The sequence below is a fragment of the Equus caballus genome, chromosome 1 (genome assembly GCF_041296265.1).
Source record: "Equus caballus isolate H_3958 breed thoroughbred chromosome 1, TB-T2T, whole genome shotgun sequence".
NCBI classification, from domain to species: domain Eukaryota; kingdom Metazoa; phylum Chordata; class Mammalia; order Perissodactyla; family Equidae; genus Equus; species Equus caballus.
The window spans coordinates 137,239,488-137,262,834 of record NC_091684.1 but is presented as its reverse complement, the minus strand read 5'-3'; the positions used below and the strand labels follow the sequence as shown (position 1 = coordinate 137,262,834).

General features: G+C 51.5%; 1 protein-coding gene across 10 annotated transcripts in view; it reads left to right on the top strand.

Moving 5' to 3' along the window:
- Positions 1–21,414, top strand: part of CORO2B (coronin 2B) — a 137,901-nt gene extending 116,487 nt beyond the window's left edge. For all 10 annotated transcript variants that reach the window (XM_070269795.1, XM_023654862.2, XM_070269772.1 and 7 more), the window contains exons 4-12: positions 7,192–7,341; positions 8,020–8,184; positions 10,402–10,518; positions 10,654–10,758; positions 11,324–11,420; positions 14,884–14,996; positions 15,349–15,439; positions 15,644–15,783; positions 19,413–21,414. In XM_070269795.1, the coding sequence (XP_070125896.1) occupies positions 7,192–7,341; positions 8,020–8,184; positions 10,402–10,518; positions 10,654–10,758; positions 11,324–11,420; positions 14,884–14,996; positions 15,349–15,439; positions 15,644–15,783; positions 19,413–19,544 (1,110 nt within the window). In that variant the 3' untranslated portion in view covers positions 19,545–21,414. The remainder of the gene's footprint in view (positions 1–7,191; positions 7,342–8,019; positions 8,185–10,401; positions 10,519–10,653; positions 10,759–11,323; positions 11,421–14,883; positions 14,997–15,348; positions 15,440–15,643; positions 15,784–19,412) is intronic.
- The last annotated feature ends 1,933 nt before the right edge of the window (positions 21,415–23,347 follow it).

Here is a 23,347-nt window from a genome sequence, read left to right as displayed (position 1 = left end):
CACCTGGCAGAGAAGCTAGCAGGGTGGCAGTGTGGCTCAATCGTTAAGCAGCCAGACTCAGGAGGCCATAGGCCTAGGTTCAGATCCTGCCTCTGCCACTTCCCAGATCTCTGACCTCAGGCTAGCTTCTTTACCTCTCTGCTGTAAAATGGTGATCACATTGGACTTGTATGAGAACTAAATGGATGTAAAAGTGTGTCTTAGCTACTAAGAACTCCATAAACATTAACTGCTACTTTCTTGCTACTTTCTTGCCCTAAGTGGGGACCAAAGCAAATAAGTGGCCCCAGTGAGGGGTGGCCAGAGGGCTGGGAGTCAGAGACCCAGTGCTCTTTCCACCGTATCTCACTCTGTGCTCATTGAGCCCCAGATAGGCCTACCATCACTGGTATCCAAGAAGGACTAAGAGCTGAGCCTCAAAACCCAGGAAAGAAACGCCCCGCTAGGTCCCCCTTGCAATCCAGGACTATCTACCCAGCTCACCGCTAGCCAGAGTAAGAGCCAGCCTGCGCCCCTCGGATCGGGGGCTGAGTCATTGCTGAACCTGCTGATGGCAGAAAGGTGTCTGGGTTTCTTGGGTTCTTCCATTGGTTCATTCTTTCAACAAGTATGTCTTGGATGCCTATCTTGTGCCGGGCACTGTTGCTTGCCTCGGAGATAGGGCAGTGAATTAAAAGACCCCACCCCTCTATGGAGGAGTTGACCATCCAATGGGTGGCCTGGCAGGTTGTCTGTGCCCCAAGAAGGGTGACTTCTAGATCCTTGGAGTCAGGGAGCTGCATCTCTTTCCTGGAATAGATGGGCAGAAGGACAGACTATGCCCTCTCCAGGTTGTCAGATTCCATCCAGGGGAGAAGAAAGGGATGGGGCAGGGGCAGGGCTTCAGAAGAAAGGAACTGGATAGTTTGCCTGATTCAAATCCTGAGTTTGAGTCCCAGCTCCTCGCTTCCTAGCTGTGTGACCTGAGCAAGTTTCCTACCCTCTCTGTACTTCATTTCCTTATCTGTGTAAGGATAATTATCAAAATAATAATAGTAGTAGTATTAGGTAGCACGTATCCTTTTATGTGTCCAGCCCCACATTTACTCATTTCCTTAAGTTCTCTCGCAGCCGCCTCACAGGACTCAGCAGTAGATGCTCAGCCATGCTCCCTCCTGGGGCCTCAGGCAGCCTCTCTTACCTCCCTGGGTTTGGAGGGATTTGTTTCCCATGGTGGCAAACAGTGAGGTGGTCAGAAGATCTCAACATTAAGGTAGACTTTGAGATTCTACCTCTTGTTTAGGTGAGTGACAATAAACTCAGTTTCTAGGAGTAAACAGAATAATTGGCAAGAAATGGGGAGGTGAGAGTTCCAGGAGCCTCCTGGCTCTGGGCAAGACCCTCACCATTGAGCTCATCTCACTGCAGAAGACGTGAAAGTTGCTGTGATCCTGGCTCCAAGCAATGTATCTGTGGAGGGGTTGGATGGAAACCCTAAGGCCGATGACTCTGTAGTGTAGTACAGCTAAATTGGATGCTTCCAGAGCGTGGAACCCATGTCTTATACTTTCCTGTTCCGCCCCACACTACTCAAAACAGAGTTGCTTTTTAAGTAAATACTAAGGAGTTGGAATCCATATCTTCTCCCAGCTACTTAGGGCCACTGGGAACTCCACTTTTTCCTCTGAGCTCCTATACCAAGATACAGACAATAAATAGTGTCCGTTTGCTGTAGCTGTATAACAAGCAGATCCCCTAAATGGAGCATTCTTTCCCTTGGGAGCAGTGTTGTCAGAGGGGCTCAGCAGGTCTTCACAGGGCCCTGACACTCAGTCACTAATGGCCACGACTCTTAGTGTGTCGCAAAGCGGAGAGACCCAACCAGACACCTTCATAATCACATAATAATTTTAAAGAGGAAATTTATGCTGCATTCCATAAAATGGAGACAAACTTCATACTACATACGTTGACTAGACAGGGGGCAACAAAATGCACATGAAAAATATAAATCACATCTAAAATTTGATCTCTATAAAACTTGTATATAATCCGTAATTAATATTAAGCAAGCATTGTTAAGTATTGTTAAGTGCTTGGTAACCTGCTTGATAGGGTATATGTTTTTATCTTTATTTAGTCTTCATAGCAACTACAATTATGGGTGTAATTATTCTTACAGGTGAGAAGACTGAGGCTCAGAGACGCTAAGTAATTTGGCTAAAGTCTCACAGCCAATAAGGTCAGAGCCTGGATTTGAACTGAGCTTGTCTCACCCCAAAGCTCTCACCTGGTTGGCCAGTGGCTCCCTCCCCCGGACACAGGGACACTTGGTTTTGTAGCCTTATTAACCGTGCTTGTCAGCCACCTTTCCTTAGCCTTGGCCGCAGGTGTCTGCTCTCCCCACCACAGTGCTGTGAGCCACTTGAGACCAAGGACTGTCCCCCGTGTCTAACGTGTGTGACACAGGGAGGGGCTGAGCATATTTTGTTGGATTGAATGTAACTGAGTTAAACAGGGCTCTGACCCCAGGACCTGTGGAGGGGACAGTCCCGGGCACAGCTGGCTCATTGGAGAGAGTGCTTTTGCCACTTTCCCCCTCCCCTTCCTTCCAGAAATCCGGTTTGGCAGACCCTATTGGATTTCCTGTTGAATTAAAGCACCCTCCCAGAGCGACCTCCCGGCAGGTCCACAGCGCTCCTCCCACCCATCCACTCTTTGTTTCCAACAAATCCCTTGAATACTGAGGGATTAGAATTCTTTTTCCAGCTACTTAGGCCCACTGTGAACTCCAGCTCCTCCTCTGCACTCCTATAGCTTGTGGTACCCACTCTTTGCTGTAAGGACAGATCAAGCAGAGCCATTGCCCCACCCTCCACCCCATGATGTATTCAGTGATGTCAAAAGCAGAGAAGTGTGAAAGGTTAACTAATACCTTGTCAATGTGCAGCTGAGAAAACCAGGGCCCAGGGAGGAAGTGGCTGCTATCTAGTGGAGATAAGGCAAGGCTCTTTCTCCTTCTCTGTGGGACATTTTTCACCTGGGTTCCCCAAACCCTGCCCAGGACCCTACATCTCACAGTTATTGGTAAAAACAGCTCTTGGCTTCCCCCTGCCACCCTTGGCTCCCCAGGACTTGGATCCAGTCCAGGGGCTGAGCTGGGGACAGACACTACCCGCCTTCCCTGTCCCCTTGGCTTAGCCCCTAGCTTCTCACGCAGAGCTGTCACACCAACAAATCAGCTTGTGGCTGGAAAGGCTCACACTTACAAGGACTCTGAAGCCCAGCTGGTTTAATGCACACCCCTCTAAAGGTGCACACGTCCCAGTTGATCTTCTAGACGAGGAGCCTGAGCCCCAGAGAGGTTAACTGGCTGGTCCAAGATCACATAGCCGGTCAGTGAGATAGGAGCCCGGGTGCAGCCTCACCACACAGCTCTGCGTACCACTGCCTCCATCTGGCCCCTGAGGCACCCAGGGAAACCTCAACTGGCTGCTCAGGAATTAGACTATTCTGGGCCAGGGTCTTTCTGAAACTCCACCCAAGCAGGGCTTCTTTGGGCCCTGGTGACCAGGTGTAACACACATGGCCTCCGGCCTCCGCTGTTCCCTGCCAGCCTGCTCCACACCAGCCAGGCCAGCTGCCTGCAATTGCCCCACTCACTGTCCCCAAACCCACACACCCCGGTCGTTTGTGTGTCTCTTCACCCTTCCCCACATTCCCAGTCTGTTTTCAAACATGGGTCAACATGCCCTCTTCTAACCTGCTCCTCCCAGACCATCCCACCCTGTCACCCCCAAGACTGCATTCGAGGCTCCCCTCAATCTGTGCTCCTGTGGGTTCTCAGCCTTGCCAGCCCCACTGTGTGCTGCTCAAGAGCAGGCACGGGGCCAGCTCTGCACCCATCCCATGACTGGCAAGGGCCTGGCTCTTAAGAGGTGTGTGTGGAATGAATGAGGCTCAACTTTCTGTTTCAAAGATCTTTCTCAAAGCCCAGAGGCCACTCCCCTGCCTCAGTCAACACTTACGCGTTGAATGACTTGGCATCCGTGCATGTGCATACTTGTCCGCTGTCCTCAAGATGCTGTATGAGGTATCTATAGACACGGTCCTCTGCCCCCAAACGCCTCCACACCAGCCTGACATTCGGCCCCTTGAACTCTCATCTCCTTGAGTCTGAAAGCTTCTTGAGCTTCCTACTCAAGTGCAAACAAGGGTGGCCAGTGAGCATGGAAGAAGGTGCCCAGTATTTCTAGGAATCAAAGAAATGCAAATCCAGACAGAAGGCATTTCATCCGAGGGGCACATCCATGTTTGAAGATACAGTTTTAGAGAGACAGGGAAAGCAGCACCCTCAGACTCTGTTGGGGAAAACTGGGACAGCCTTTGGGGACAATTTCATAGTAACTATAAAAAAATGAAACACTGCCAGGCAGTTGTCCTACAGGAATACTCACACCCATGCACAAACCACATTACAGGGCTAATCACCATAAATGAATTGTACGGTGCAAAGGGGGCAGGACTCAGACGTCCGTGGATGAAGGGTGATTAAACCCATCATGGCACAGGCATACAACAGATGTCCCTCTGGTCACTTAAAAAGATAAGGCAGGGGGCCAGCCCTGAGGCTGAATGGTTAAGCCCATGTGCAGCGGCCCAGGGTTTCGCCGGTTCGGATCCTGGGCGCAGACATGGCACTGCTCGTCAGCCACGTTGAGGCAGCGTCCCACATGCCACAAATAGAAGGACCTGCAACTAGAATATACAACTATGTAGGGGGGCTTTGGGGAGAAGAAGAGAAAGAAAAAAAAAGATTGGCAACAGATGTTAGCTCAGGTGCCCATCTTTAAAAAAAGAAAGAAAGAAAGAAAGAAAAAAGATAAGGTACATCTGCGTGTAGTGGTGCGGAAAGATGCCCTCTCTGCTGTTACGTGAGAGAAGAAAGTTGCAGAAGCACGAGTATAATAGCATCCCTTGGGTAAAAACAAATGTGTGTCTGTGTGTGTGAGAGGAGTGTGTCGGGGTGTCGTGTGTGTGTGGGGTGTGGTATGTGTGTATGTGTAGTGTGGTGGGGGTATGTGGTATGTGGGGGGGTGAGGGGATGTTGTAGTTGGGTGTGTGCGTGGTGTGATGTGTATTGGGGTGTGGTATGGTGTGATGTGTATGTGGTGTGTGTGTGCCTAACCCAAGCATTAGTCTCCTCTCTTCAAGGATCACTTCCTCTAGTACATTTGGGGACAAGAGGACTGTGTGTCTTACTGGTGACTACTGAGTCATCTACCTCGGTCCCTACTCTGCCCTCCCTGCCATTTCCAGATCAGACCTCATCTTGGAATGCCCTTGCACTGGGCCTGTCCAGGACAGATCGTGGGGCATGCTGGATGCCCTTTATGTCACCTCCCTCTCCAAGGCCCCATCACCTTGCAGGGCTGTGTGGGAGGGCTTTACTGAGAGCTGGAGCAAGCAAAGGAGATTACAGTGGGGATGGGAAAACATTCAACTGTCCCCTAATTATAAACTTTTCTCAAGTGTGTCCTTAAACTGAGAATGGTGCACCTAAAGGTGACCCCAAATCCTTGATGGGACCCGCCTTCCTTACCCTGAAGCCTCCCGTGTCTACAGGCACAGAGCTGGGTCTTTGGGAGACACACGTGTGGGGAATCCTCCTTCCTATAGTCTGAGAGCAAAGTGCCAAGGAGGGACACCCGCCAAGGGAGTTCCCTCAGGGGCACCCCCAGTTCCCAGCCTTGCTGCCCCTCCCTGGGACGGCCTTTGGCTTTCTTTCACATACTTCCCCTGTTTCTTCATAGCCTTCAGAATTACAGTCAAATGGCTAAGATTCCATGTTGATAGGACATGTGAAATGGTTCTCCTAATGTTGGTCCCTTAGTGTTTCTGCATTTGCCGTGTTGCAACGAACATCTCCACGTGTGGAGGTTTTTGTCTATACTGGATTTAGGAGTGAAATTACTAGGTCAAAGAACATAATACAGATGTCTTTATGATTCCTGCTAAAGATTGCCAAATGGCTTCTAAAAGATTACCTTGATCGGTAATACTACCAACCCTGATTGAATCTACGAGTGGCAGTATGATCTTGCCGACACTGGTTCTTTTTTTTTTTCCAGTTGGCTATTTTAAAAGATCATGAATGGTATCTCAAAGCTGTTTTTCCTGTTTTTCTCCTTACTAGCAAGGGTGGAGTTCAGATTTTCAAAACGTTTGTTTTAAAGATGTCCTCAGTTGTAGTCACGTGTGTTCTTTCCTCTCCTTCCAGTTAGATCATAACAAATAGCATTAATGATGATAATAACAACAACTGTAACAAGAATGTCAATTCCTTAGGTATTTAGAGCACTTTACAATTTACAAATTTCATAACCAGTAGCTTATTTTATTCTACCTGTAGGCAAGGCAAAGATTTTTTTCCCCATTTATAGATGAAACGGCTAAAACTACGCAGAGCTTGTTTGGCTAGAGAAACAGAGGCCCACCAGGCTGATGCAAATGACCAGGGGGTTATTCAAGGATTGCAGAGAAACTGAGTCTCTCTCTCTCTGGGGCCACATGGTCTCCTCTCTCTGCTTCTCTGTGTGTCTCGTCCTCCTCTCTGCAGATCCTCTCTTTCTGCTTCTTCATCAGCATCCGTACGTCTGAAAATAGCAGCTGCGTCCAGGCTCTGCCCGTCCTTTCGGCTTGGGCCCCACATTTCCTCAGTCTCTGCCCCTTAGTTCATCATCTCTCAGGAGAGACTCAGGGCCTCCCAGCCTCCCAGATGGGTTTCCCTCTGCTCAGGTGTCCACCCTGGGTTGGGGAGAGGGTGGGGGACAAGGCCACGTGGTCAAACAGAGGAGCTGGGGCTGAAGGCACATCTCTAGAAGGGTGTGGGAAGGGAAGCAGAGATAGGCTTCTGACACAGCCCTTGCTGAAAGCTGCTCGGGGTGTGGTCCTCTGGGCCTGGTTAGACCATAACAATAACAACATGCCAGTAATAATAGTTGCCGAGGTCTGCAGAGACTTCTCGGAGAAAACCCTCCCAAAAGTAAAGAGGAGATGTTCTCTTTCCTTTCTGACCACACCCTGGAACCTCCCCCAGGCCTCGGTCAGGCTCTGCCCACTGCCCTGCCAGGGAGGTGCCTCACCAGGCAGACCTCGGAAAGCTTCTCCTGGGCCTGCCCACCCAACCTAGGCCCTCTGTCGCCCCTGCAGGTGCGGATCTGGGAGATCCCCGAGGGCGGGCTGAAGCGGAACATGACAGAGGCTCTCCTGGAGCTGCACGGGCACAGCCGGCGCGTGGGGCTGGTCGAGTGGCACCCCACCACCAACAACATCCTGTTCAGTGCTGGCTACGACTACAAGGTGGGCAACTGGGGGGGGGGGGCAGCTGTGGCCAGAGCCAACTCAGTGGGGAGGGGCAGGGAGAGAGAAGGGCATCTTTGGGGGGCCTGTAGGGAGCACTATTACTTTCCTGAGCATGTTAACCAATACTGTCTCATCCATTCATTCATTCACTACACATGACTGAGCATCTTCTCTGCACCCCATCATTCCTGGGCTCCACAGAGGCTGGAGGCATCTCTGTTGCCTTTTCTGGCACTGATGGACTGGAGGAGAATGCCAACCCTCTCTGCCTGGCCACTTCTTAACTAAGAAGTGGATGCTGCCCTCCTGGTAGGAAAAAGGAGCAACTGAAGCTGCTAGAGGGAAGAGAAAAGAGCCCAGCCCCTACCCGCAGGGAGGCCCTCAAAAGAGGAGTGCCAGCTGCTCAGACTTGGCGAGGAATGTTTATCCTTCTTGCTAGTTGCAGAAACTGAGCCCAGGCTGGGTCTGGGATTGGCCCAAGGATATTCGTGGATTTGTGTGACCGGGACACATCAGCCTATGATGCAGAACCCAATGACACCGTCCTGCATCCCAGGACACCTGGGGCTCTGCACAGGGTGTCTCTCCCAGAGCCAGTTGGTGCAGACCAGGGACAGGCGCCCCATGACAGCAGCAGCAGCAGTGACCCCACTTCCTGCATGTCCACCCTCCCAGGTCCTCATCTGGAACCTGGACGTGGGTGAGCCAGTCAAGATGATCGACTGCCACTCGGACGTGATCCTCTGCATGTCCTTCAACACCGACGGGAGCCTGCTCACCACCACATGCAAGGACAAGAAACTGCGCGTGATCGAGCCCCGCTCCGGCCGCGTTCTGCAGGTAAAGCCCCACATTTTTTCGCGGGGAAGGGAAGATATTGGGACCTGGGGTTCTGCTTTCAGCCAGACCTGGAGAAAAAGGCTGTGCCAGCTCTCCTTCTCTCATGCACCGGTCCTGCACCTGTTGACCAGCTTGTCTGTTCTGGGCCCTTCTCAGCTCATAGGAACCCTGCCTTGTTCTGGGTGGCGAGGGACCTCAGTACCCTTTCTCGTCAGCCCTGGGTTTCTTCTGGCCTGCTCTGGGGGCCCAGCTGGTGAAATCCTTCAACATATAAATCCCTGGGTTTTGACCGAACCCAATCATGGGCACAGGAGGAGGGGCCTTTGGACTCACTGCCCAGCCATCTTCATGGGATGAGCCTGGCAGAAATGGCTCAGGGTGCCAGCTCACCTCCAAGTGGGGAGGTTGATTGTGAACGTAGCTCCAGCTTTAGTCTTTGAGTCTCCTGTGTCTTGACTGTGAGGAAGGGATTATATGCCATTTGGGAGTAAGAAATTAACATTTCTTGAGCACCTACTGTGTGCCAGTCATGGAGCTAGGTGGGATGGAAAATTTAGATGAAATTTGAGGTTTACCTCCTACACTAGAAAGGACTGATGCATGACCTGGTTGTGTTTATCTTGAAAGAGTCCAATATTGCAAGACCAGAAAGTCATCTGGGGCTGGCCTGGTGGCGCAGCAGTTAAGTTCGCACGTTCCACTTCGACGGCCTGGGGTTCGCTGGTTCGGATCCCGGGTGCGGACATGGCACCGCTTGGCAAGCCATGCTGTAGTAGGCATCCCACATGTAAAGTAGAGGAAGATGGGCACGGATGTTAGCTCAGGGCCAGTCTTCCTCAGCAAAAAGAGGAAGGTTGGCCGCAGATGTTAGCTGGGGGCTAATCTTCCTCAAAAAAAAAAAAAAAAAGGCATGTACTGATACTACTATAAATACTAATAATCATGGTTATTAGCAGCATCAGTACTCACCAGCATTGACTCAGAGCTCGCTGTGTGGCACACACTACGCCAAGAGCTCCACCTCAGTCAGTACTCAGAACAATCCCTCTGAGGGGCTGCTGTTACCCTCCCATTTCACGCATGGGAACACTGAGCCTTGGAGAGCGTCGGAGACTTGAATCTCAGTTACAGGAGGAGCTAGAATTCAAACCCGGCGCCGATGCCGAGCAGAAAAGACGTTAGAGGGCAGAGAATCCAGCCTCCACCTCACAGACATGGACGCAGGCCCAGAAGGGGTGAGGGACTCCTCCCAGGTTACACTTTTTTGACAGAACGTGGAACTAAAATCCAGAGCAAGTGACACCAGCCTGGGTCTTTGCACGGCTCCACCAGCCTCTGGTCTCTGGCCTGATGCTGACTCATCCTGGCAAAGAACCGTGTGGGTCAGGAGGAAAAGGAGGTGTCACGAGCTGAGAGGCAGGAGAGGAGGCAGAGGATGGCCCAGCTCAGATGGAGCCCCTGGCAAGGGGAAGTGTTGCTCAGGGAACCGGCTGAGTCCAGCTGAGTCCGGGTCCTCCTGCACCTCTGGGTCCTCCCCTTGGAGCTTCCTCCCGGTAGGGATGGTTGTGAGGTATTGTGGCGAGAGCGCTTGCAGTTCTGGTGCTGCTGGACTTGGTCAGTGTTAGCTGCCTGCCTCCCGGGTGGCTCTGTGATGTGCAGAGAGACCTCTGTCCTGGTCCCGGGGCTCAGTGCTCCACATCACCCGTATTCGTGTCATGGGGCTACCACAACAAATACCACAAATGGGGCGGCTTACAACAACAGAAAGGGATCCTCTCACAGTCTGGAGTCCAGAAGTCGGATGTCAAGGTGTGGCAGAGCCGCACTCCCTCCGGAGGCTCCTGGGGAGAACCCGTCCTGGCCTCTTCCAGCTTCCAGTGGCTGCTGGCTTCCTTAGCTTGTGGCCGCATCACTCTGGTCTCTGTCTCCGCAGTCACGTCACCTTCTCCTCCGTGTGTCTATGGGATCTGCCTTTGCTTGTCTCTCATAAGGACACTCATGATGGCACTGAGGGCCCACTTGGATAATCCAGGGCCATCTCCCATCTCAGGATCCTTAACTTAAAATTACATCTGCAAAGACTCTTTTCCAAATAAGGAAACATTCACACTTCCGGGGATTAAGACATGGACATATCTTTTGGGGCCGCCATCCAGCCCACCACAGTCCCCTGGTGTCTGGGGGCCCTGGCTCACCAGCTGTCTCTGTCCCCGTCAGGAGGCGAACTGCAAAAACCACAGAGTGAACCGGGTGGTGTTCCTGGGAAACATGAAGCGGCTGCTCACCACCGGGGTCTCCAGGTGGAACACAAGACAGATCGCCCTCTGGGACCAGGTCAGCCGCAGGGAGGCTGAGTGGTAACAGAAAAGGATGTTTCATGTTAACTCTGGGGGCTCTGCTGGGGTTTGGGAAGGTGAGGAGCCGTCCTGCCTGGACATCGGCTGACGCTGGCCCCGCTCCGGTCCACAGGAGGACCTGTCCATGCCCCTGATAGAGGAGGAAATTGATGGGCTCTCCGGCCTCCTGTTCCCCTTCTATGACGCTGACACCCACATGCTCTACCTGGCTGGAAAGGTACTAGAAGGTTGGGGTGGGGGGGGGTACTGGGGCAGCCTGTGAGAGACCCTGCCCTGCCCCTGTTCCCGCCCTGCTCCCCTAAGAAGAGCCAGCCTGACCTCTCTGGCCTTCCCCTGACCCAGCCTGGGTCTCACTCTCTTCCATCGAAACCTACCCTCAAGTTGGACACTCATTCTCACTGAAATTCAATCACAAAGAATTTCTTCAGAGGTGGGCTGGAGAGGGTTTTATGTTGGAATAAGATCAGAGCCTGAAGTGCAGAGGACAATGACTAGTGATGGAATGTGAGGAACCTGCCAGGAGATCTTTGACAAATATGGCCTTGTTTGTTAGAAAGGCTGTCCATAGTCACATGCGCGTGCGCATACACACTCACACACACACACACACACCCAGCAAGTCCCCTGTGGCAGACCCACCGGGGGTCTAGAGGCCAGGTCTCCCTGGTCTTTTGACCACCTCTGGGGCACAGCAGAGGCTCTCTTCAGCAGACCTCAGGGACCAGAGCCTGCTCAGCCCTCGCCTCCCCCTGCCTTCCTCACCTCCCTCTCCTTGCCCCCAGGGAGATGGAAACATCCGGTACTACGAGATCAGCACTGAGAAGCCCTACCTGAGTTACCTCATGGAGTTCCGCTCCCCAGCCCCGCAGAAAGGCCTCGGTAAGGGGGTCCAGAGGCTGCCGTGGCTGTTAGGCTATGGAAGAAGAGCCTGGACATTTGGCTCATGGGATACCTCTCCCCGCCAAATGAAAACTCAGACGCAGAAGGCCACAGCTCATGGGCAAGTCAGAGTTGAACCTACAGGTGTTGCCCCTATGAAGGCCAGCCTGCCCTCCTCCAGCCAGCCTGTCACCACCCACTTGACCGGCTCCATCATTCCGTGATGCTGGCATCCTCCGCCACCTCTGGTTATCAGCAGCCCACACCGTATCTTCATCCCCATTGCAGAGGGGGAAGCTGAAGCCCAGCCTGGTTCTGACACTGGGGGGAGGTGGTTCAGCAGCCAAAGGTCAGAGCAGGGGCTAGACGCAGGCCCCTTCTGGAAGCCTCTGAGAAGCCAGGATTCCTGGTCCCCAGGAACAGCTCTATCCTTGCCTGAGAGGAAGGAGGAAGTTCCAGGTTGTCCCCATCACTGCATCCCCAGGACCCCCAGGTTCTCAGGCAAATCCTAGAGAGGACCCAGGATTGACGGAGTGTAGTGAGTCAGGGTGAGGGGCGAGACATTCTGGACACCCCACACTCTCCCGCCACGAAAATCTTACAGTGAAATTGTCATTCTTATTAACTAACCCTGGCAGTGCACACTATTCAGCTGTTCCCCATTTGGGGTCCAAATCACCCAATAGAAGAAATCTCTTCAGAGGCTCTGTTCCCACCCTCCTTAGGACTTGAGTCTGGCTTGTTCCCTCAGAGGATCTGGTATTATGGACAGGGCCTGAGGGCCAGCTTCAAAGACATCAGGGCTAGAAGCCCGGCCCAGTGACCAACAGGAAAATGGAGGCCCAGACGTATGCCCAAGGTCCTAACAACCCCTGCGGTCCTAATGGCCGTTCCATTGACTTCACCCTTCCCCAGCTCTCTGTCATCCTCAGCTTCCTCACTGTCATCTCTTTATCAGATAGTATAAAAAGCAGCCTGGACTTTGGAGCCCGAACTAGGTTTATTTTCGGATTCAACTGCATACTTACCCCTCTGAGTCTCGGTTTTCCTCATCTGTAAAATAGGGATAATCAAACCTACCTTGAGGGGCTCTTGTGAAGCTTAGAAGCCGTGTGTACAATGCACCTGGCAGAGCACCTGCTCCTTCATGTAGTTGTTCAACAAACATTTAATGCGTGCCAGCCAGGTGCCAGACGCTGCACTAGGTCCAAGGATGCAGTGATAAATAAAACAGAACACGGCCTTACTCACTTTCCACTGAGGGGCAGACAGACCATAAACAAAGAAGGAAGGAAAATATTGATGGTAGTAAGTTCTAAGCAGAGAATCAAATGGGGTGATAGGACACAGAGTGACTGGCGGTGATTTTAGACCAGGTGGTCAGAGAAGGCCTCACTGTGGAGGTGGCATTTTAAGATAAGCTCTGAAAGGCAGGAAGGGGCAAAAGGGAAGACAGCAGGAAGACCAGTTAGTTCAAAGAATGAGCCTGGCATGTTCTAGGAATGGAAGGGCGATCAACATGGCTAAGCACGGAGTAGACTCTGACATAGCGCAAGATGGAGAGAGCGTCAAGAGACTGAGCTGGAGAGGTGGGCAGGGGCCAGATCCGGGGGGGTGCATTAGACAGGGTGTATTAGGGTTCTCCAGAGAAACAACCAAATGTATGTAGAAGGGGATTTATGAGGAATTGGCTCCCATGATTATGGCGGCTGAGAAGTCCCACAGTCTGCCATCTGTAAGCTGGAGAATGACGCCAGGAAAGCCAGTGGTGTAATTCAGTCTGAGTCTGAAGGCCTGAGAACCAGGGGAGACGATGGCGTAAATCCCAGTCTGAGGGCAGAAGATGAGAGGAGACGTCCCAGCTCAAGCAGGGAGGCAGAATAAAAGAGGCCCCTCCCCCCTCCTCCGCCTTTTGTTCCACTCAGGCCCTCAACTGATTGGGTGATGCCCACCCCCCTCGAGGAGGGCAGTCTGCTTTACCGAGTCCACCAGCATGTGAAATTAACCATCACACGGGGGAAGGGTTTGGATTTTTGGGGAACTCACTGGAAGGTCTTCTTTTTCTTGGGGGTGACGGGCGTTGGAGATGGGGCAATGCTATGTGACCTAAAAGGTTAATTTAAGATTGCTCTTGCTTCTGTAGGGAGATTGGATTGGGAGAATGGATTTTGAAAGGGCAGGAGGGAGGCAGAGAGGCCAGTTAGAGGCTTTTGTGAACTTCTAGGCAAGAGAGGATGGTAGCTTGGGGGATGGCCTGAAGACAGGGAGGAGAAGATAAGCCCAGAAGATGTGTGGACAGTAGTGTCAGCAGGACTTAGGGAGGAGAGGGAGGAGCCGAGGATAACAATTTCTACTCATCCTCCTCACCTGTGGCGACTACTGAGCATTTACCATGAGCCAGGCACTTCCTGTAGATTCAAAGTGCCTAAGGAGCTCACCACAGGCAGGTCACGTAAGTGGCAGAGCCAGAACTCAAACCCAAGTCCAGTGGCTTCAAATTCCACTTGGGTACCATTAGGCCACTTCTCTCCAGTGCCTGGAATTCCCTTATCTGGAAGAACAGCCCTCCATTCCAGTCGAGAAGAGGTAGAACCTTAACTCATACTCACATCGTGAGGAAAGAACTAGTGTTACCTGTGCTCATCACGGTGCTGGGTAGTTACTGAGCATCTTTGTGCTCAGTCCCCTGACCCCCTCACGAGGGCACCACGGCCCTCCACTAAGCAGCCAAGGGACCCGAAGCTCCGAGGAGTAGTGATTTGCCCAAGGGCTCCCAGCCAGGAAGAGGGGCAGAGTCAGGATTCAGACCCAGGTCTGTACAACCCCAAAGCTTGTGCTCTCAACACCACACTGCACAACTCCCCCAGTGAGTGTCCAGTCCGTGCAGCTCCTAGGCACACCGTGGCTAGTGCACACACGCGGACAATATACACACACGCTGTTGGTCCTGGAAGACGTATGAGAGAACAGCTGTCTTTGGCTGCGTTTAAATTCCTGGGGTGCGCGGGGGAAGGTTTCTCCCTCCTTCTTTCTCTCTGAGGACCAGTGACACAGAGGCTTAGGGAAGCCAGTTCATTTCAGAAGGCTCTGTGGCTTATGCTGTGACAACACTCTGTGACCCTGGGCAAGCCTCTTCCCTTCTGACCCTCATGAGTCTCATCTGTAGACAGAATGGACTAGATTCAAATATTTCTGCAGCACCGTCCAGTTCTGAAAGGCCCCGATCCTAAAGTGTGCACCTTCCTGAGGCAGGTCTAGCCCACGGGGCTTATTTGAGAAGCTACCACCCAGAGACAGGCCCGATTCAAGAAGCCCCCAGCCCACCTGCTCCCCTCTCCCTGGATCGTTGCCTACACACCTAGTGCCCACACCCTGGGCCTTTCCCCTGGCCAAGGACCTCAGGGAGGAGGGGCATGGAGGGGGAATCCCAGGCCCCCCTGGAGCCGTGTGTGCCTGTCCACAGGGGTCATGCCCAAGCACGGGCTGGATGTGTCGGCCTGCGAGGTGTTCCGCTTCTACAAGCTGGTGACTCTCAAGGGCCTGATCGAGCCCATCTCCATGATCGTGCCCCGGAGGGTGAGTGAGGCTGGGCCCGCCTCCAAGGGCCCCCTGCATTGAATCCTAGCTCACTCGCCACTGACTGTAAGCCTGGGGAAGCCCAGAAGAAGACATAAGTTATGGGTCCTGTGGACTAGGGTCTTCAGGCCCAATTTGGGGTGGGGGTGGGGGTGATTCTGAGGTGGGGACAGTTTGGCTTGCTCACGTATGCAGGGTGGGAATTCCAGGGGGGAGACACTGAGTGCAAAGCCTTGGAGGCAGCAAAGCAGGTAGCACGGTTGGAGGTCGGCAAGGAGAAGCGTCTGGCTGGAGAACAGGGCTTCTCTCAGCAGCCCCCCATCTGTCCACTCTTCTGTTCCCCTCATTGCAGTCGGATTCCTACCAGGAAGACATTTACCCCATGACGCCAGGCACGGAGCCAGCTCTGACCCCTGATGAATGGCTGGGAGGCATTGACCGAGGTACTGCAAGGGGTGGGCTTCACGGAAGAGGCGCAGGGACTGCAGCCTTCGCCTGCGGTCTAGCTTGCCCCATTTTCCTTGCACATCCTCCTGTTTGAACTTCCCCTCACAATGGCCAACTGTCAAGCATGGTGTCAGTGAGAGACACCGTCACCTGACAGTCCATCGAATGATCAGTGAGAATATGTTCCTTGCCTTTCCTAGATCCTGTGTTGATGTCACTGAAAGAAGGCTATAAGAAGTCCTCAAAAATGGTATTTAAGGCTCCCATCAAAGAAAAGAAGAGTGTTGTGGTCAATGGAATAGATTTATTAGAAAATGTCCCACCTCGGACAGAGAACGAGGTAAGGAAATAAGTTATTACCTCCACAGGCCCTGGAGGAGTGAGACCTTACATTTCAATTATGGGCTTCAGGCCTTTAAGCCAGCTCCATTCTGAGGCATTTTTCTTTTGGTGACAAATACCATAAGTAACCTGCTATTGGCTTCCATTGCCTCTGACCCCAATAAATAGAGGCTGGCATATGGAACGGATATTGATGCCCCTCCCCCTACCTCAAATTCACTAAACCACAGAGTTATGTGTCTCCTCGTGAATCCATTTCAGAATGTCACTGTCTTTGGTGTTACGGGCGTTATAAAGTCCTGACTCACAGGGAACAGCCGGCCTCGTGCATTACAGCACTGCCTTCCCCCTGGTGTTGCATGGCCATGGGGTCTGACAATTTCCTGTTTTTGTGGAAGAGGCTGAGTGTTTATGAAAGTATTCTTTGTGCCGTTAGAATGGGAGCAGCTCAGTCAGGGGCAACCATAGCTAGGCCTTGTCCGTGTCCCCCAAAGGCTTCTCCTTCCAACCACACCCTCACTCCCTGGTGCCAATACAGTTCAGCTCAGCCGTGATCTGCAGAATGCCTTCCCTGTGCCAGGCACTTGGCTTGATGCAGCTGAAGTAGAGATGGCTGCATGGACCCACCTGCATTTGAATCCCGGCTCTGCCATTTCCTGGCTGTGCCTCAGCAAGTTTCCTGACTTTTCTAAGTCCATTTCCTCATGGTAAAATGGAGATATGAAATGCTGTGAGCATTAAAAAGATAATCCCTAAGTGTCTACCAGTCTTCCTGGCTCATATCAAGTGCTCAAAGTGGCTAACCATATTAGCTAACTATTGCCATGTAACAAATTAGCCCCAAAACTGAGTGACTTAAACCCACAAACATTTATCTCATCGTTTCTTTGGGTGCCTGTGGCTCAAAGTCTTCATGAGGGTGTAAACTGTCAACTGAGGCCGCAGCCACATCTGAAGGCTCAGCCGTGGAAGGATCTCCTTCCAAGTTCACTCACATGGTTGTTGGCAGGACTCGTTTCCTCACAGGCTGTTGGGCTGAGGGTCTCAGTTCCTCATGGGTTGTTGGCCAGAAACCTCCCTCAGGTCCTTGCCAAATGGACCTCTCCAGAGGGCAGCTCAAAACATGGCAGCTGGCATCCCTCAGGGTGAGTGAGCAAGAGAGGGTGTCCACGATGGAAGCCACAGTCTTTTTGTGACCTAACCTTGGAAATGATATCCCATCACTTCTGCCATATTCTATTCATTGAAATAAGTGACTAGGTCCAGTCCACCATTGAGGGGAGGGGAGAACGTGGTGTGGGGGAATCTTAGAGGCTTCTTGTCACACCAACTTACAATTACCATTATGATTCATAAAAATAAAATGATTCCTGACCTCTGGGACTTCACAGTTCTGAGTCATATAGACAAGTCTATAAGAGGGATGTTCAGATTTCTAGGGCTGGATGAAATTATGTGATAAATAGGATTTGTTTCAAAATAATCCCCCAGGGGGGTGTGCAGGAGAAGTGGGTAGGAGTAGATACAAAGCAAAAATGGTCACATGTTATCTGTTGAAGCTAGCTGATGAGTACCTGAAGGTTCATGAGGCTATTCTTTATACTTTTGCATATATTTGGCATTTTCCATTTAAAAAAAATATATTTTTAAGTATCCTGAGAAGATAGAGATACCTGAGTTGCCACAGTAGCCCAGGTGGGCGTGAGTCAGAACAAGAGCCTGAATCCAGTTCTAGTATCGAGTGTGGAGAAGGCAGAGCGGAAGAGTAGTCACACTGAGTAACATCTAGCTATAGGCTTGTCTATATGAATCAGAACTGAGGACGTGGAGGACAATTTTAAAGGGTCTCTGAGCCAACAACACAGATGCCACAGTCTCTCTACATTAAAGCTTGTGCGCCTCTTCGTTAGGAAGAAATTCGCTTAGAGCCTGCTAACTCTGGTTTACCCGCAATTTTAATCATCAGAGCAGATCAGAAGCAACTAATTAGAAAATGGGGCTGTAGGTGCTGGACACATTGGTCTGTGTGAAGAGACAATTGGTAGCTTGACCCAGGGGAGGAGTTTAATGGTTGCATAACTGTAACTTTACTAAATATCACTGAATTGTACACTTAAAACGAGTGAACTTTATTGTATGTGAATTATGCCTCAATAAAGCTGTTTTTGTGGAAAAAGCTAACCAATAAATTATGCAAAGAAATTTCAAGAACTTGGAAGGCACAAGACTGCATGGAATCATTTGGTGTGGGCAAAAAGCTTATCAGCCCCCTGAAGACACGTAACCAGGGCTGGTTTGTTGGTTAATTTTTTTTAAAGTCAATTAAAGGAAAGAATCACAAAAATGATATATACACTCTTTAAACCATTTATTTTCATTTAAAACAAAAACATAGATTCCTCCAACATATTTTGATGCAGCATCAAGGTCTTTTCTTTGAGGCCTCCCCCGGCTGGGGTCAGCTATGTCCCTCTCACATATATCGCACTTTAACTCCAATTTCCAGTTTCAGTTTCTTTTAGGTGGAACAGGAACTTAATGTCAATCTGAAAACAAAGCCCTAGTTTTCTCGGAGTTTTCCGCATTTTTTTTTAAGACTGGTTATTGAGGTCTAATTTACCTATGGTAAAATTCACTCTTCATAATGCATAGTTCCACGAGTTTTAACAAATGCATACAGCTGTGTAACCACTACCCCACAGTCGAGATGTAGAATATTCCCCAATCTTCTATGGTGACGTCATCCACACCTAGCTCAGCAGCAAGGTTTTTAGCATCACCTCTATCAAGACTTTCTAATGCATTCAACTTAGTTTTTATAGAAACAGCAACTTCTCTTTCTTGTGTTTATATCAGATTTAATTAAATTATGCAATTATAAGAACAAATTCGACTCACACCAGGAAATTTGAGGACAAACACAACTGCTTGTTGGTAACGTTCAACTTAAACATGTTGGAGTCCTCAAGTAGCCGCCTGCCTTCCAGGGCTCAGTGTTTTGTGAGCATCTGCCGATCTGTTTTAAGCAAGAAATGGAGAGACTGGTTGATCCAGGGACTCATCTCCAGGAAGGGCTGTCAGGATACCTGTGCTTTGCCTGCACCCATGGCCACAAATGCATCACTGCCCAGTGCAAACTGCGGTATCCCCTTGGTAGTCCCATGTCAGCAGGAAAAAAGCTAGATTCCATTTCTGTACCCTAAGCTTTCTTAAGAAGAGAAGGATGTAAAACATTTTAGAAAGGTTTCCATCCAGAATGGTAAATAAATTTGTTAGATTTGGACCCCTAAAAAGGTACGCTTAGGATGTTTGGAAAACTGGCCCGTGTGGACTCCCCCTTCCTCGGTGACCCTGAGCCGCTGCCTGAGGCAGCTCTGCACAGGCCACAGCTTTCTTTTTTTCCCACCTCACAGGGGAAAGTAGGGGCTATGAGCTGAGCCCGGAGAAAGGAGAGCTGCAGTGACATGAGTCACCTGGGACGCTAAAGTGGGGGGGCACTGGAAGGCCTGGGGGGAGAAGGGCAGAGGCTGCCGTGGGGAGGGCGGGGCGGGGGTCTGGACTCAGGAAGTCACTTCTCACCTGCTCTCTCCCTGGCCCTCCACGGCCCCCTCTCTTCGTCCACCCCAGCTTCTCCGAATGTTCTTCCGGCAGCAGGATGAGATTCGGCGGTTGAAAGAGGAGCTGGCGCAGAAGGACATCCGCATTCGGCAGCTACAGCTGGAACTGAAAAACTTGCGCAACAGCCCCAAGAACTGTTAGCTCCCCGGCTGGGCTGCTTTCTAAGCCGATCTCTCCGTTGTTTCTACTCATCCCTTAACTTTCCCTTATCTGGTGATCCCAGAGACAGAGCCAGGACTGGAGCTGGGGGAGAGCCTGAGGACCTCACCTGCCACCTCAAGAACTGGAAGCTGACCTTTGACCTCTTGAACTCATGCTAATACAAGTCCCCAGCCTCCCCTGGAGACCCACCGCTGCCAGCCCCTTTACCTGCCACCCCAGGAGTCTCGGCTTCTCCTTGGCCAGGCAAAGACCACGGACTCCCTGAGGGGTGCTGTCAATGGACCAGGGAGCAGAAGGGGAAGCCAGGATCCCAGTAGACTTAGAACTTGACCTTTTCCCCTGCAAAGGGAGCTGGCAGGACATCTCAGCATTCCCTGCTGCAGCTCGCAACGTCCCTGATGGACCACACCGTAAGGGCCGGATTGCAGGTGTCAGCCATTCCCCCTTGCCTCCTCCCACCTCCCTCTATTCCCCTGAAGCCCTGCAAGCCTGATTCTCCTGACAAGGGTTGCAAGCAGCCCAGCTCCTTTCTGTCTCTTGCCCTCTCTTTCTTGTCTTCAGGGAATTAAGAGGATTGCTCGCCAAGGCCATAATGACCCCTTGCCTTCCCATGATTCTCTTCGAAGCTCTTGCAACACCCTTTTCCCATTTAATTCGTGAGGCAGGGAGGGTAGGGAAAAGTGTCCCCATTTTACAAATGACAGAACCGAGGGTTGCAATGGGGAAGTGACTTACAAAGTCACCCAGCGGGTCAACAGTGGACACAGGACCAGGACCTACGGTATCCAGACCCCAAGGCCAGGGCCCTTCCCACTGCATCAAGATGCCAATTCCATGGGGGCTTCGCCAGTGCCCGAGTCTCTGTGGAGATTGAGAACTGGAAGCTACTTCTACCGTCTGCCCCACACCAGTAGTGCCAATGTGTCACACTGCCCAGTTGAGGCCCCTCACACTCAGTGCCCCTACATTCCCCTGGCCCCCGCCCTTGGCTCTCACCCCTCCGGGGACTCCCTCTGAGATGAGGCCTCTTCCTCCTGGAAGATGAGGCTGAGGAGGGTGGAGCTCGGCCCTGGGGAAGGCAGAGCAGGGTCTGATTGCTTCAAGAGAGGCTCTGCATGTCTCTCGCCACTGCGATCTCAGCCACTCTCAGCCTTACACTAGCAGGATGACCACAGCCCCTCACGTCAGTATGCACTTTAAAGTTTACGCAGTTCTTTGACACGTAAGATATCACGGAGCCTCACATCCACTCCGGGAGGTAGGGCTCATTCTCTCCGTTTTACAGATGAAGAAACCAAGAAGTGGCCCGAGGTCACGGGACTCTCAACCACCACATTTCATTCGGTCTTCTACACATTTTCTTTTTCTCCTCCTTTTCTCCCTTCATTTCCCACCACCCATAGAGTCCATAAACACTGTTCTTCTCAGAAAAGTCACGGTTTGGAGGTGAGAGCTGGCCTGGGGATCAAGAAATGGGTGTCCACTCTTCTCTCTCATTAGCTAGGATCAACTAGATGCATTATACTCCTCACCTGCTCGTCCCATGGCCACCCTGCAGGACATCCATCGAGAGGCCAGAGCTCCCTCGGCCCCTCCAGGTGACCTGGGCAGGGAAAGCCCCCCATTCCTTGGGCTTTCCCTCCAATAACCTTCCCCCCCGCCCCCGGCCTGCTAAAGCAGGGTCTCCTCACCGCCCACTCCCTGCAGCTAGACAGTGTCCGCTCTCATCTGTTCTTCCGCACACTTCTCAAGCTTTTCTTTCTTCCCCATTGACCTTTGCGGTCTTCTGTGATTATTTATGCTGCCTCCCAAGGATAGAACTGAAATAAAATGTTTTCAACTTATCAAAGCTGGGCATGGCCATCTCATTTAACCCCACTGGGTTCCTGCTCTTGGCCACCATGGTATCTTGATGGTCAACTCCCCAGTCATGGTTCCTTCTGGAACAACAAGCCACGTCTGTATCTACAGATATAATCTCACGCTTTCGTTCACCTCAGCAAGGCTTCTGAACCTCAGCACGATTGACATTTGGGGCCAGATAATTTTTTGCTGTGAGGGCTGTCCCGTGCACTGTAAGATGTTTAGCAGCATCCCTGGCCTCTGCAATAAGATGCCATAGCAACCCTACCCAGTTGTGTCAAATAAACGTGTCTCTAGATATCATCCAATGTCCCCTAGGGTGTCAAAATCGCCCCCAGTTGAGAACCTGTGTCCTACAGTGATTCAGCAGGCATCTGCTCTATACCCAGCCCTGTGTCGGGACCTGGGGGACACCAGCATTTCACAGTGGAATTATGCTTTGCAGTTTACAAAGCACTATTCCGCGTCCTTGACTCTTTTGATCTTCACAGCAGCTCTGGGTGGTGTGTTCTAACGTTATCCCTATTTTTAAGAAGAGCAGTCAGGTCTAGAGTGGTGACATGCTGTAGGTCACTCTGCTGATGTAGTGAGGGAGACACACGGGGACACGGATCTTCTGAGCCCAGAGCCAGAGAATGTACATGCTCACAGCCCCCAGCCAGGCTCAGAGCTGGGCGCAGTCTGTTCTGGGGGGGGTGGCCATCATGAGACAAGGGATGTTGGGCAGGGACGGCCAGGCCACCAGGACACCCTCACTCTCTCACCAAGCCAGGACAGTCATGGAGCAGAGTTGTCAGGCTGCAAAGTAGACAGGCAAGTAGCAGTGTGGACACCTCAGGAGACTTGGAAGGGCCAGAGGAAAGCAATGAAAGTCCTGGAAAAGATGGCTGGAGAGGAAAAGATAAAGAGCAGCAGAGGAGCAGTGGGCAGGACACCGGAGACTGGGCCTCCGACTGGTTATGCAACATTGAGTAATTCACGTCTCCTCTCTGGACCTTACTTTCTCTATCTATCACATGAGGGCACAGAACAATTTCTAGGGTCCCTTCCTGGTCTAATATCTAATATTATCCCAGCAGTTGGGAGAAAGGGACAAATCCCCAAGACCATCCATTGTCTAGCATGAGTGGTGCCAACAGGAAATATGTCAGGAGAAGGGAAGCAGTAGGATGGCTTCCTGCAAGGGCTTGGGTGCAGAAAAGTACTTTTGCTGAAGGTGAATTTGAACAAAGACACCCCTGGAGTTTTTGCCCTAGGTCAGTTCACAAAGTCCTGTGCTTGAAAGAAATGCTCAAGTCATTGAGAATCTTGTTTTCATAAGCTCCTTCTCCAGGGATGCTGAGGAAGATGATGCTGGTTGCCCGCCCGAGGCCTCCCCTGCCTGGGCCCAGAGCAGGTGAACAGATAAGGTGATGTCTCCTGTGTGCCTCTCTCCCACCAAATCCCTAATTCTGAGCCCAACTGGACAGCTCTTTAATCATTTCTTATTGTGGCCAATTGTCCAAGGTCAAGGTTGAACTGGACTTCCCCCCACAAGTAGCCCATTTTTCCAGCTGCATTTGTTGAAAGGCCATGAATTCCTCATCCTGCCTGGTTGTCCTCGTGTCCTCTATTAGGATGTACTCTCCTGCTGGTTGCGGCCTATCCCACCACACTGCTTTGATCATTGTCAGGATGTAGGAGAGCAAGCCTCTCCTGGCACTTTGAACCCATTCCCACTGCCATGCCCCCACCAGGTGCTTGCTCCCCTCTTTTCTCCAGGTAAGGGCACCTTAAGCTAAACTCCAGACCCTTCTCTGCTGTGGAGAGGTCCCTCCTGGGCATGCCTAGAACTCCTTATCCCACCCCCAACGCCTACTTGGATTTTCAACTCAGTCTAAAACACTGAGTAGCTGGATCTACTCAGTACTGGGCACTGA